The sequence below is a fragment of the Carcharodon carcharias genome, chromosome 23 (assembly GCF_017639515.1).
Source record: "Carcharodon carcharias isolate sCarCar2 chromosome 23, sCarCar2.pri, whole genome shotgun sequence".
NCBI lineage: Eukaryota > Metazoa > Chordata > Chondrichthyes > Lamniformes > Lamnidae > Carcharodon > Carcharodon carcharias.
In genome coordinates, this window is record NC_054489.1 from 47,576,803 (window position 1) to 47,589,512 (window position 12,710).

Genomic DNA, 12,710 nt, shown 5'->3' on the forward strand with positions numbered 1-12,710 from the left:
TGCCTCGATTCATACCTTCAAACATTCAGACCTTTTGCACTTTTCCATGACTTAATTGCATGAGCGAATGTCATATTTGAACTCGATGTAAGACTGGTGACTGCAGATTTTGCAAGCTAGTCCTGTTGTGTGCCTTTGCTGAACTTGACTCTAGGGAATATAGAAGTGCAGCAGAAGAGGAGTCTAGCCTTAGGAGCTTGTGTAGTTTAGAATCATTGCACAGAAAATGGTTGGTCTGTACATTTGGGTCAGCTTTCTTTGATTTTGTTTCTTGTGCAATGTCTTGGTGGATTGGTAGATTCTCATCAGGAGATCCGAGGACTGGCAGCCAGCCAGGTGTAAGTGGTATGCCGGCTATTTTTAGGGTGGAATTTTCCGATTTCACATGTTCCAGTCCTGGGAGTACAGTAAAGATAAAGACAAACCTTGCAGGGAAATGGACACAGTGCCAAATGATTTTGTTATTCCAAGTGACATTTAATATGTTGGTGTTTTTGCTACATTATTAAAAGGAATTTTCCACTTGAAGAACACTGGTCCAGTGTTCCAACACATCAGGCAGGTTCCCCTCCTGTCCCCTACAGATACTAACTACATTTTTGTGTGTTAGCTTATGTCTGGTTGAATGTAGGACTAGACTTTTTAAAATGGCTAATGCCATGTTTGTTATCAGGTTGTCAGTTCGCCTTACTGTGCATGGACTTCCAGTTAGGATTGGATTATTGCAATGTTGCATGCACGTTGTTGTGAAATTTATCTCTCTTCTGATTTGGATCCCAGCTGTTTGTTGGGGACTGTCAGAATTCCCTACGGCTGCAGGTGGCAGGTTGGAAGCTCAAAGTGGTTATGATGTACTTGAAACATTGTGGCAGGTATTAATTTTAAGGCATCGTTCACATGCTGTTCTTTTCCCACATCAAAGTAATTTACCCTGAGACTTCTAATGGTTGCAGCAGCAGGTTAATTGGGGGCTAGAGATGACTTTGGATAGTTGGAGTCAAGAGGAGCAGTTGATCAGACTTAATGTGGGCTGGGCATAGTTAGTTGGTTAGAGACTTAGGGAGATTGTTTAGTTGGTTGCTGGGGAAGTTGAATAGTTACAGGCTGGGGTCATTTGATTAGTTGGAGTCGATGGAGGCTCTAATATTTTCCCAGCTCTGATGAAAGGTCCTCGACCTGAAACATTAACTCTATTTCCATCTCCACAAAAGTTGCCTGACCTATTGAGTATTCCCAGTATTTTCTGTTTTTATTTCTTTCTCTTGTTGGGGCTCCATTATTGGAAAGTCCATGAACTCCGACTTGATTACAATTTGCTGTTTTGTTTGCCTTTCTTTAGGAGTCTGGGCTGTACAGTGGTGGAGATGCTGACAGAAAAACCTCCCTGGGCTGAATATGAAGCTATGGCTGCCATTTTCAAAATCGCCACGCAGCCGACAAACCCCCAGCTCCCATCTCACATTTCAGATCACTGCAGGGACTTCCTGAAGAAAATATTTGTGGATGCAAAGCAAAGGCCATCAGCAGAGGAACTATTCAGAAACCCATTTGTCCAGATCACTCACTGATGGAGGTAGCTGGCTCTGAAGCTGGGATTAAGATTTTTTTTTTTAACTGTCTACAGGTTATTATGCTTAGTGTTCCATTCAGTCAGTATGCTCAGTAACACCAATCGAAACATGAGTGCCTGTGCCCCAAGGCAGCAGTTTAGTCTTGTGGTATAGTGTGAATGGGGAAGAATAGCTGGACAACTATGTGATTCCCGATGCATCTACAGACACCACCACCAGGCTTTTCTGCAGAAGGTCTCATCCCAGCGCTGTGTGCCATCAGCTGGACAGCATTTCAACAGTGTGGAACACCTCATTAAAACCTTTAGTAGTTACATAGAATGCAAGATTACAACCATTATGCAAAATATGATAAACTCTCAATGCAAAGTGGAAGTAATGCAGCTTTCCTGAGGAATGTATATATTGAACTTGGGAGTATCTTACGAAAGCGCCTTGTCATCTGTCCATCCAGCTATCTCCATCTATTTTTCATGTACGTTGTAGGCAGAGCTTTGTACCAGGAGCCAAGCTTAAGGTGTTCTGGTGAGGTTTGGGCTTCAGCCTGCTGGAAATCCATCTCACCTGTTTCTGTCAAACTCGTGCTTCAATCAGGAGTAATATATTTTTATTATATGAGTGTGTGTACGCACATACATATCCTGTATGCCAAAGTCTGATCATTTTTTTCTCTCTTTACCCAACCTTGAATGTCTTACTTGATAAGACCAGATCCATATCAAGGCAAACTGTGATGTGGTTCTATCGTTAAGTGTCTGGTAACTGGTTGGAATGTGCAGATTTCAACAATCGCCAAAACCAACGTACTTTTAGCAAAGTAACCAGTCTCCAGATTTTGGGAGAGTAGCAGGAGAAAGACAAACATCTCTTTTTATTTGTCTCCCCTCTGTTTAAAGGTGCTAGTTCTCACATCTGAAACAAACAGGTGTCCTCTGCCATTTGCACCCTGTGCCTTTAGGTTTGTTATGTAAAAAAAAATTAATTCAATGCAAGTTTCTTATTTGCCAATGTTAGTGTTCAGCCAGTAATTGCTCAACAAAGTAATGACACTGAAATTAACTCCAGATCTTGTGTGGAATAACCCCATAAATCAATAGAGAGAACACCTCATTCAGAATTGCCTTTCCATGTGGCTGAGCCACAGCATTGGTTTTGTAGTAGGTAAGGGTTTTTGCATTTCTTTGGTATCTGCAGCTAGCGATGGGCAATACATCTTTGTGCAATCAAATTAGAATTAAAGTTTTACATTGAGACTTTTCCACAACTCCACAGTACCCATGAAATTGCACAAACAACACTCTAAAATGCTCTCCCAATCACACAGGTATTTTGGATCTTTCATGATGGTGACTGGTTATTGTCCCACCTATACTTTTAGTTGAAGCTGCTACACCCCTCCATGTGCACTGGAGAAAAGTACTTCACAGTGGCATTTGCTGCAGTACTTGTTCAAAATATTTGTTAATGGCAAGAGTCGCTGCCTTACACACCTATTATGCTGTGAATGGGTGCCTGATCTCTGTTGCTAGCGCACAGTGAGAGCCACAGTGTCATCATTTGATGCTGTTGATGACTGCTGATCACAAATACCTTTTTCGTCCAGATAAAAACAAAACACTATTGACAATTTTGACCAAGTAGGCCAAGTATCACAATAGAGGGGTGCGGGAGCCATGATGACTAATGTTGCTCGTTGTGGTTTTACACTTTGTTTAGCATGGCTAAAAGCTAGTTTTTTCCCCAAGGTTGGCAACCATTAGTTAACTTTTTAAAAACCTTTTATTTCAAGTGACTTTGTTTAAACCAGTTCTGTGAACTGTTGTCACCCCCAACAAACATTCCTTCACATGTGTGACCCTTAAAGTACAGACAATCCCAGATATCCCCAAAATGGTTGCAGTGGAGGTATTGCTCATCACTTGAACTGAATTCTAACATTGAGATAAAGAACAAAGGGACAGAGAACTCTCTCCCACTTTCTGTATAAGACTAATGCCAACTGCTTTCGGCTCTGTGAAGATGCACTTTCTTGAATGTATTTTGTACTGAACTTATTTTTTAATTTCCCCTTTGCTGATGTAATTTATGCCTCTTTATACTTTTATTTTATTTTTTTATTTATACGAGAGATGCTATTTGACGGTTTTATATATATATATTTATATATAAGACTTGAGACTGTTGCATAAATCTAATGCATATATGGTGCCTTTAAGAAAAAGCAGCTGGTTTTGCAGGAGTTGGACGGAGACTTTGAGTACCATTCTGTGTTGCCCAGCACATCGTACAGTGATGAATGTATTCAGCCTTCTTTATTTTTGCCAGAGGGGATGTAATGTGAGTGTTTGTGGTCATAGCAAAAGTTTCTGGTAGCCTTGAACAAATTGCAGGCTTGTCAGAGTAGCAAGCACCTGCTGTCAAAATGTGGCTTACTTAGAAACCATTGTGCCAGAAGTATGGAAATTAGTGAAACATTTGGAACAGATGCCAGGGAGGTTCTTCATTTAGAGATAGATGCAAGCTTCTCACATCTATGGAATACTGCCTATCGAGGGATCAGTTTAAGATAAAGGCTGGCCTTGATGTAATTGTTGTAAACAGCACCAGGGGCACCTTTCCTCATCCAGCTCATCACTTAGTCAAACTAACTGTCCTGATGTTTTATTTTGGACCAGTTATACAACTCCCTCTCCATCCTCTGTTTCCTTTAGTGACTGTTCCTTCTGCCACCTTAAACTCATGCTCTGCAATTCTCTTCTAACTCTCTCCCCATCTTCACGAAGCTCTTCAAAACTTGTGTCCAGCAGCATCTTTAATCACTTTGCCTGTTCTCTCGATTTCTGCTCTTTTCTTTTTGCTCCATCCCCACTCCCCTGTTAAACCCACCAGCAGGTATTTCATGACAATTAAGACACCCTCCAGGTACAAAGTTTGGACTAATTACAGTTAAATACTGAATCAGGTGACAGGGATGGAATGGCCAAGTGCATCAAGGAAAACTGTTTACTGTAACCCCCCTTAGAGTAACAAAAGCCACTTTTCCAGTTCTTCCATTTATTTCCTTGAGTTAATAAGAAATTGGAATTGGGAATGTTACTATTATATCTGGGTTTTTGAACAGTCTTGAGTATTATCTTATTTGTAATGGTCAACAGCTGTTGGCAGGAAGGGGGAATTGATTCATTCTTGGCACTGGGCAGCACAGAATGTCTGTACAAAGTCTCCAATCACGTAGGAATGGCAGGGAGCCCTCTGTCAGATCCAGAGAAGCGCTAAAGGCTTGCAGTGCAGAGCCACTCCAATAGATTGTGTTTTTAAAATAAAACCAGATCATTTTTTCATATTTTTAATGAGGGAAGATACATTTATACAGATTTTTTTTTCAGATGACTATTTTTCAGAGTACTTGAATGTTTTCTTTGAAATGAAAGGCAGCCGAGGTTGGTCTACTTTCCTTTAACCTGTTGGCTCCAATGCCTCTCTAGTATAACTGTTCCATAGTGCATTTCTGTCTGTATTAAGTGAGACATTCGTTCAAAGGTCCTAGCATTTCCTTCAGTTGGACTATAAAGCTGCCTCTAAGGGGCCCAGTGAATGACAACTCTTCCCAAGTTCAAACCACGACCTGCAACCTTTGAACCCTCACACCACATTGGGTCCAGCAACCACTAAACTATCATTATTGTCTGCCAAACTTTGTGCACTCCACCTGACTTATTACTATTCCAGAGACATCGCAAGTTGCATATCACAGATTTAGGATTGGCTTGGATCGACAGCTCACAGGTTCAAGGCTTATTGTAAAAATATTGGTCTGTGCGCCTGAGTACAAGATGTTTGTCAATGCTGGGATACCCAGACATTCACATACTTAGATGTCTGCCTCTCCCTCCACCTCCCCATTAACCTTCCTCTCCCCTCAACTTCACTCATGGAGACCAGAGGTGGAAGCATAATCCGCACTCTAGAAGCTGCTCAAATGGTGCCACAACATCTGAATCAGATTTCCTTCCCTTTTTTTATTCTGTGCCTCAATTACTGTTCAACAGTTACTAAATACAGCATTTGTTGATTATGCAGTAGCAAAATCTGCGAGGTGAACCTGCTGAGCCAGTTTTTACCTATCGCTGGCCCCCTATCGAGCTCTCCTGTCCCACCCCCCTTCTACCAGCTTATAGTTCATCTCATTTCTATATATCTTAGTTCTGATGAAGGGTCATACAGACTTGAAATGTCAATTGTGTACCTCTCCGCAGATGTTGTCAGACCTGAGTTTTTCCAAATATTTTTGTTTTTGTTACTATTTCTGTAGATGGTGCAGTGCACTAAAGTGCTGGCCAGGAGGAGCTCCAGCATCCAAAAATTCACATCAACAGCATTCCACTTGGAATGGCCTGAGCAAGCCACTTCCACACAGACTTTGAGGAATGGGGCAGAATCACCTCACAAACCTCTTGCGCACCTAGCTTAACAAAGATTCTGCAGAGGTGTGGATAAGGGATGACTAACCTACCCTCATAGCCAGGGAAACAGACCTGGGAAATTAAATATAAAGGCTGACCTCCAGATATGTTGAAACATTCACTTCTCAATGTAAAATAATCAAAATGCATAACATCGCAATGCAAAGTCTTGTACAATTGCAAATGTAAGGCGATCATGTGTCTTCAAAGGCCCATTTCTGACTAAAGGTTGTGTGAATTATCCATTGAATGTTTTAGTACCAAAAGTGCCCTGGTCTCCATCGAGTAGGCGAAGCAACAGCAGGTGGTGGTGTGCACATCCTGTAAGCTAATGCCCAAATATACAGTCATGTAGCCAAAGACATTATTGCTTTGATGAGCCTGGAACATTTTGAATCGTGTTCTGTGTCCTTTCCTGCCGACAGTGCCCCCAACCCACGTACCAAATGGTGAGGCACTCTGCTACCGCACATACTGTTCCACTACTCAGACTGCTCACTGGAGAAGGTTGAGAGACTGTTTTGAGTGTGCCATCCTCCCGGATGTCTCCTATATAGCTTGTGGGAGGAGTCTGCACATAACAGTTTAGGCTGGGATCAGGAGCATCCACACTGTTTCAGCATGACTCCTCAAATCTTTGACCCACGTGTGAATCCCCAGCAGAAACTGAAAAGTATTTCGACAGAACACCCAGGTGTGTACCGTTAGGTTGCTTTGTAGGAAGTGGATGGGAGCGAGACAGCTCCCAAAATGTGCCACAATTCTGGTACACTTTAGTGACCCCAGAATATTTTTCTGTATAAGCGTTATAAGTGTCAGCACACATTTTAGCAAACTTGTATATGCTTTTTACTGCTTTCCAAAGGGGAAAACCAAGTTGTGTGTTGTACAAGTCGCCCTTGGAGACAATTGCTCCATGATACACTCTATTTAAACAGCCTGCATCTTGGTTGCAGAAATGAAAAAATTAACACTGTCAAATATCTATTTAATACTATTCGCAAATGTTACAAACTGTTATTGTTTGTCAGAAAGAGATCCTTTGCATATTGCAGACTCCCAGGCTGGAGAAAGATTGCCATAGTTTGACACTTTGGTGTATATAATTTTATATTTGTTTTGCAGAATATATGCTTGTACAGTTCTATATATTTGTACTATGAAGTGCCACAATGCAGTGATGTGCTGCAGCTTTTATGGTCTAGACTCTCGGCCTCTTACTGGCTGAAGGAATCGTTACATTCAGGCAGCAGTCCAGTTTGTGGGTCCCTTCCATCCCTTCCATTGGGTTAGATAGGTTGTGTTCTCCTATCCCCTCCTGTCACGATGGGAGCTTATGTGTTCTGTGTTTGTGCTTTTTGCTGTTTGACTGGGGAGCACAAACTATAAAACTAAAGGGAAAAAACCCCAATCGTTCGTATTTTTCCGGCTCTTTAGCTGTTGCCCTGAAGTCTTTAAAGAGGTCTAAGCAACAGGAGCAGTAATGCGAAAGAGTTATCTGCCTGTTGCAGTATATCTCTACTGTACCCACATACAATCCTACCTCAGCTTTCTACTGCGTGCCCCCCCCCATACCACGATATCACTTTTTGAATCGATACGCCAAGAGCTGGAAAGAGGTGAGTGAGAGCACTGCTTTTGGAGAAGGTCCAGTAGCATCTGCTAACTCAAACTTGCAGCCAAGTACAGGGACAGCTTGATCCATGAAACACCACTGAGTGGGTGGCATGAAATAGTTTGGACTTTCCATCTACAGTGTTAACATCACTGTAGGTGCTGATTTTCCAAGTTATTTGCAGGAATTTCTCCCCATACAAGGTACCATCTCTCACTGTCCCTGAGAGTGAAATATTACCTATTCTGATTGGGAGCAAGATAAGTTTCAGTGCAAAGCCCATTTAAAGCTGGAAATAGCCAAACATGTGTCCGTCCCCTTGGATTCAGGCTGTCACTAAATTGCCTCTTTATCCAGTCCCAGATTAAAGTGGGCTCAACATTCATACAAATGGGGACATGATAACATATAGCCAGAGCAGGTAACTAGTCAGTGTCACAGTTCAAGGTCAGTCTGCGACTGCCAGGCAAATGAAATTGACATTTGCACAGCTCTGCTGAATTTCAAAGCGACCTTTGGAGCTGGACCGCCCCCCCCCCCATCCCCACCACAACCACTGAGTCAACCGTTGTGACAGCTGGGTGATGGAAGTTTGCAGGGAACCCATACTTACCCCCTCAGCAACACAATACTGTAGGAGCACCAGCAGAAGTCTCAGTCTGTAGGTATGCACTTTGTTGAAGGGAGCTTGGCCTCATGCAGGTCTCATTGAGTGTGCATCGTCCCTTTTGTTCTATTCCAACAGTGTGGACCGCAAACCAAGCCATTTTATGCTCCTCTTACCACATAATTTCTAAAAGGAACTGCCTTTGTTACAGCTTGCCAGTAGGCAAAAGCTATACTCAGTGTTATGTGGACTCAGCAGTATCCTAAATAGGGGATAGTTGAGGGAAGAAAAACACCAGAAAATGTCAGATTCACACCAGATCCCTTTGGCTTCTGAAAGAGGAAAGCCCAAGATCCTTTATTAGGACCTGAGGAAGGATCAGACAATCAGATCGAGGGTTTCCACTCTGAGGCATTAACCCAATGGACTTGTGGCAGTTTTTTTTTTAAACTGCAAACACCCCAAATCACTAACACTGAAGTGCCGGAAATAATTGCAGACAGGTTGGTAGGTCCTCATCTGTAGCTACGTAATGCAGGTTGAGCTGAGAATGGAGAACGATAACTCCGATTTGGGGAATCATGTTTTGAAGTGTTTTATGTATTTTGTAAGTATGACCCACATTACAGCAAATGTGTGTTTGATACTTTTTTTTTAAAAAATGCTTTTGGCGTACTAATATATGCACTACATACACTAATGCAGTTTATTTTGATAAGCTCTTACATTCAACATTTAAATGTATAAATTGAACAGTATTCTGTATTGGTGTAATATAGTTTTTAATGTTCTATTCCCTGATTACAGTATTTTATACAATTGTTTATTGATGCTTGTATGTAGCACTACATATATGTTTTTAAAAGTTTTGCAAATATAGGAAAAAAGATAAAAACATAAAAAGATACCCTGTTGTTCTTGTTTGTCTATGGAGTATTTTGCAGTGAAGCTTTGTTTTTCTCTTTTCTTGTACACTGGCACTCATAGGTCAATTCCAGACCTGCTGCACAGTGCCCATCAAGCTGAGGATTCAGTGATATATTCTCTGCAGCAAGAGAAGGCAATAAAATTTTATTAGGAAGTAAAGTTATCCCAGCTTTCGTGCAGCAAGTGCAAGTGCTCCTTCCACGGCCCATTTATTTCATTTTGTGTCGTCACTCATGGAAAAGCAATGGCTCGTTACCAACTTGGTCAATTCACCACATAGCAATCAACTTCTCAATTTTATATTTTATGGAAATCTGTAACTCGGATCTGAATGGAGCCGTAACTAACACACTGTCCTTTCCACCACTGAAACCTCAGTTCAGGTGCAGTGAAAATTGTCTCTCTGCTAACCACGTTCCTTGTTGGTACAGAACTGCCCATCCTCCAACTGTATCTTTTTTCTCTCCTCCCTGTGTCTGTCTTTTAGTTGCCAAATGAATTGTTAACCTCACCATCAAACTATAACTACTTCCCATTCCAATACAAATTTTAAAAAAGTTGCCTTATGTCTGTATCTGTCTTCTATCTCTCCGTCCGTTCCTACCTATCTTTGTGTCTCAATTTGACAGTCTCTTCCCCCTCTCCCACCTCCCTTTTCTGGGTGTCTCTTGCTCTGTTTCTATTTTCCCCCTCACTGACTTTTATTGCTACCAAGCTCTGGCTACATGAAAGCATCATTGAAATCCTGATTTATAACACTCTCTTCCACTCTAATTCATCCTATTGCAGATCATTAAGGTAAGGAACAGTTGGTTTCTTCATTTCCCATGAGCTTCCAATCTAAAATGTTTCCTGCATTACAACAGTAACTACATTTCAAAACAAAAGTACTTCATTGGTTTTGAAGCACTTTGGGACAACCTAAGGTTGTCGGTATAAATGCAAATTGTCCTTAAAAGTTTATCTGCTCCATCTACCATTGTGCTTTCATGAGCGTGCTGTCCTCCAAATGTAAGCTAAAAACACTTCAGACAAAAAAAATTTAATTAGTTCCCCATTATAATTTGATAGAGGTTCTAATTTTACAAGGAATTCACAAGCATCCATGGCAAGCATTCAAAGGGAAGTTGTCACAGTATCTATTGACTCAGCCTTAATAGAATCCAGGCTTTCTAGCGCTGTAATAAAAACATTGGATAAAGGTCCTGCACCACTGTTCAATAAGATCATGGCTGAGCTTTGATCTCAACTTCACTTTCTTGCCTAATCCCCATATCTTTTTAGTCGTTTTAGAGTCCTATGTGGGTCACAAAAGTGGATCTACCCCTTCCATTGCAAGTTCTTCAGCAACAACTAGATAACCTTAACTCTGACACTGAGCAGACAAAACAATCTTTTGACCCCCTGGCACCAACTGCAAAGAACATTATTGCATAGGATATACAGCACTAAAACAGGCTTCTCAGACCTACCAGTCCATGCCAGTGTTGTTGCTCCACTCGAGCCTCTTCCCAATTTTTTTCTCATGTAAATTTATCATCCTAACCCTCTGTTCCCTTCTCCCTCATACTTGTCTTTCCCCGTAAATGCATCTATACTATTCGCTTCAACTACTCCCTGGAGTAGCGAGTTCCACACACCCACCACACTGGGTGAAGAAGTTTACTTTGGTTTCCTATTGGATTTCTTGGTGACTGACTTACATTGATGGCCCCTAGTTAGGCTCTTCCTCATGAGAGGAAATGTTCTCTGCATCCACTTTCTCAAAACCTTTCATCATTTAAAGACCTCTAATATATCATCCCTCAGCAATTTTTCAAGAGAAAAGAGACCCAGGCTGTCAATCCTACCTGATATGTATACCCACACATTTCTGGTATCATCCTTGTAAATATTCTCTGTGGCGCTGCCTCTACATCCTTTTACGATATGGTCACCAGCAGCACACAATACTTGTAAGTGTGGTTTAACCAAGGTTTGATGCAGGTTTAAGATAACTCCCCTACTTTTCAATTCCTCTAGAAATGAAACCTAGTGCTTGGTCTTTCTTTATTGCCTTGTTAACCTGTAGCACAACTTTTAGTGATTGATCTATTTGTATTCAGAGATCCCTTTGTTCCTCTACCCCACTTCGATACTCGCCTTCCAAGTGATCTCCGCCCCCCCCCCATTCTTCGTATTAAAATGTACTACCTCACAATTATGTGTTGAACTGCTTTTGCCAATTATTTGCCCATTCTGCAAATTTATTAATATACGCTTATAATTATCTGTTTGCTTGTTTATGCTTTTTATCCTTTCATGGGATGTGGGCATCGCTGGGCCAGCATTTTTATTGCCCATCCCTAATTGCCTTTAAGAAGGTGGTGGTGAGCCAGCTTCTTGAACCACTGCAGTCTATGTGGTGTGGGTACACCCATGGTGCATTTAGGAAGGGAGTTCCAGGATTTTGACCCAGCGACACTGAAGGAACGGCAATTTATATATCCAAGTCAGGATGGTGGGTGGCTTGGAGGGGAACTTGCAGATGGTGGTGTTCCCATGCATGTGACACCATTGTTCTTCTAAGTGGGTAGAGGTCATGGATTTGGAAGATGCTGTCAAAGGAGTCTTGGTGAGTTCCTGTAGTCTATCTTGTAGATGGTACACAGTGCTGCCACAGGTGAAAGGAGTGAATGTTGAAGGTGGTGGATGGGGTGCCAATCAAATGGGCTGCTTTGTCTCTTGAGCATTGTTGGAATTGCACTCATCCAGGCAGGTGGGGTGTATTCCATCACGTTCCTGACTTGTGCCTTGTAGAAGTGGACAGGCTTTGGGGAATCAGATGGTGAGTTACTCTCCACAGAATTCACAGCCTCTGACTTGCTCTTGTTGTCACAGTATTTATATGGCCAGTCCAGTTCAATTTCTGGTCAATAGTAACCCCTCAGGATGTTGCTACTATTCCCTACTACTATCACAATCCTTTTTCCTTCCAGTCCGACCCAATTTGATGTGGGAGATGGTACTGGTAACATGTCCCCTTACCACTCCATCTTAGTGACTGATTACTTACACTGTTACCGTTGCTGTGAACCACAGGAACAAGCAACCACCCCTTCTGCCCTCTTAATCCCACTGGGATGATGTTCATTGATCCTTGATTTGTATCCTCCTTTCCTGCAGGCCCATCACAGCATCAAGGGGCATAATAGGAGGAGAGAGGTGGAATTTGATGATGAACAGCAGGTCTTGATTTTTTCTGCTCATTGGTTATGATGATCATCAGAAGGATGAAGACCTCGCCCCACAGGAGCCTCTGGAGCATGATCCTATCCATGTTCCTCTGCCAAGCCTCTTCAATGTCACCTGTTGAGTAGCTTGCTTTTGTAGTCCCTTGCACCAGCTCATACTTTCAACTGGAAGGAGTTATATAGAAGGCAACACTGGGTGATTCACAGAGCACAAGGGAGCCCAAGGACTGGCCTGTGGGTGAGACGGTGCCACCTTTGCCACAGAGGCTCAGAAAGATATCAAAGAAACAGGCT

The 12,710-nt window shown here is 42.0% G+C and overlaps 1 protein-coding gene across 2 annotated transcripts in view; it reads left to right on the forward strand.

Annotated features, from left to right (window-relative positions):
• map3k3 (mitogen-activated protein kinase kinase kinase 3) overlaps positions 1 to 9,159 on the forward strand; it is a 136,275-nt gene extending 127,116 nt beyond the window's left edge. For both annotated transcript variants that reach the window (XM_041173353.1, XM_041173354.1), the window contains exon 17: positions 1,340 to 9,159. In XM_041173353.1, the coding sequence (XP_041029287.1) occupies positions 1,340 to 1,568 (229 nt within the window). In that variant the 3' untranslated portion in view covers positions 1,569 to 9,159. The remainder of the gene's footprint in view (positions 1 to 1,339) is intronic.
• Positions 9,160 to 12,710: the final 3,551 nt, after the last annotated feature.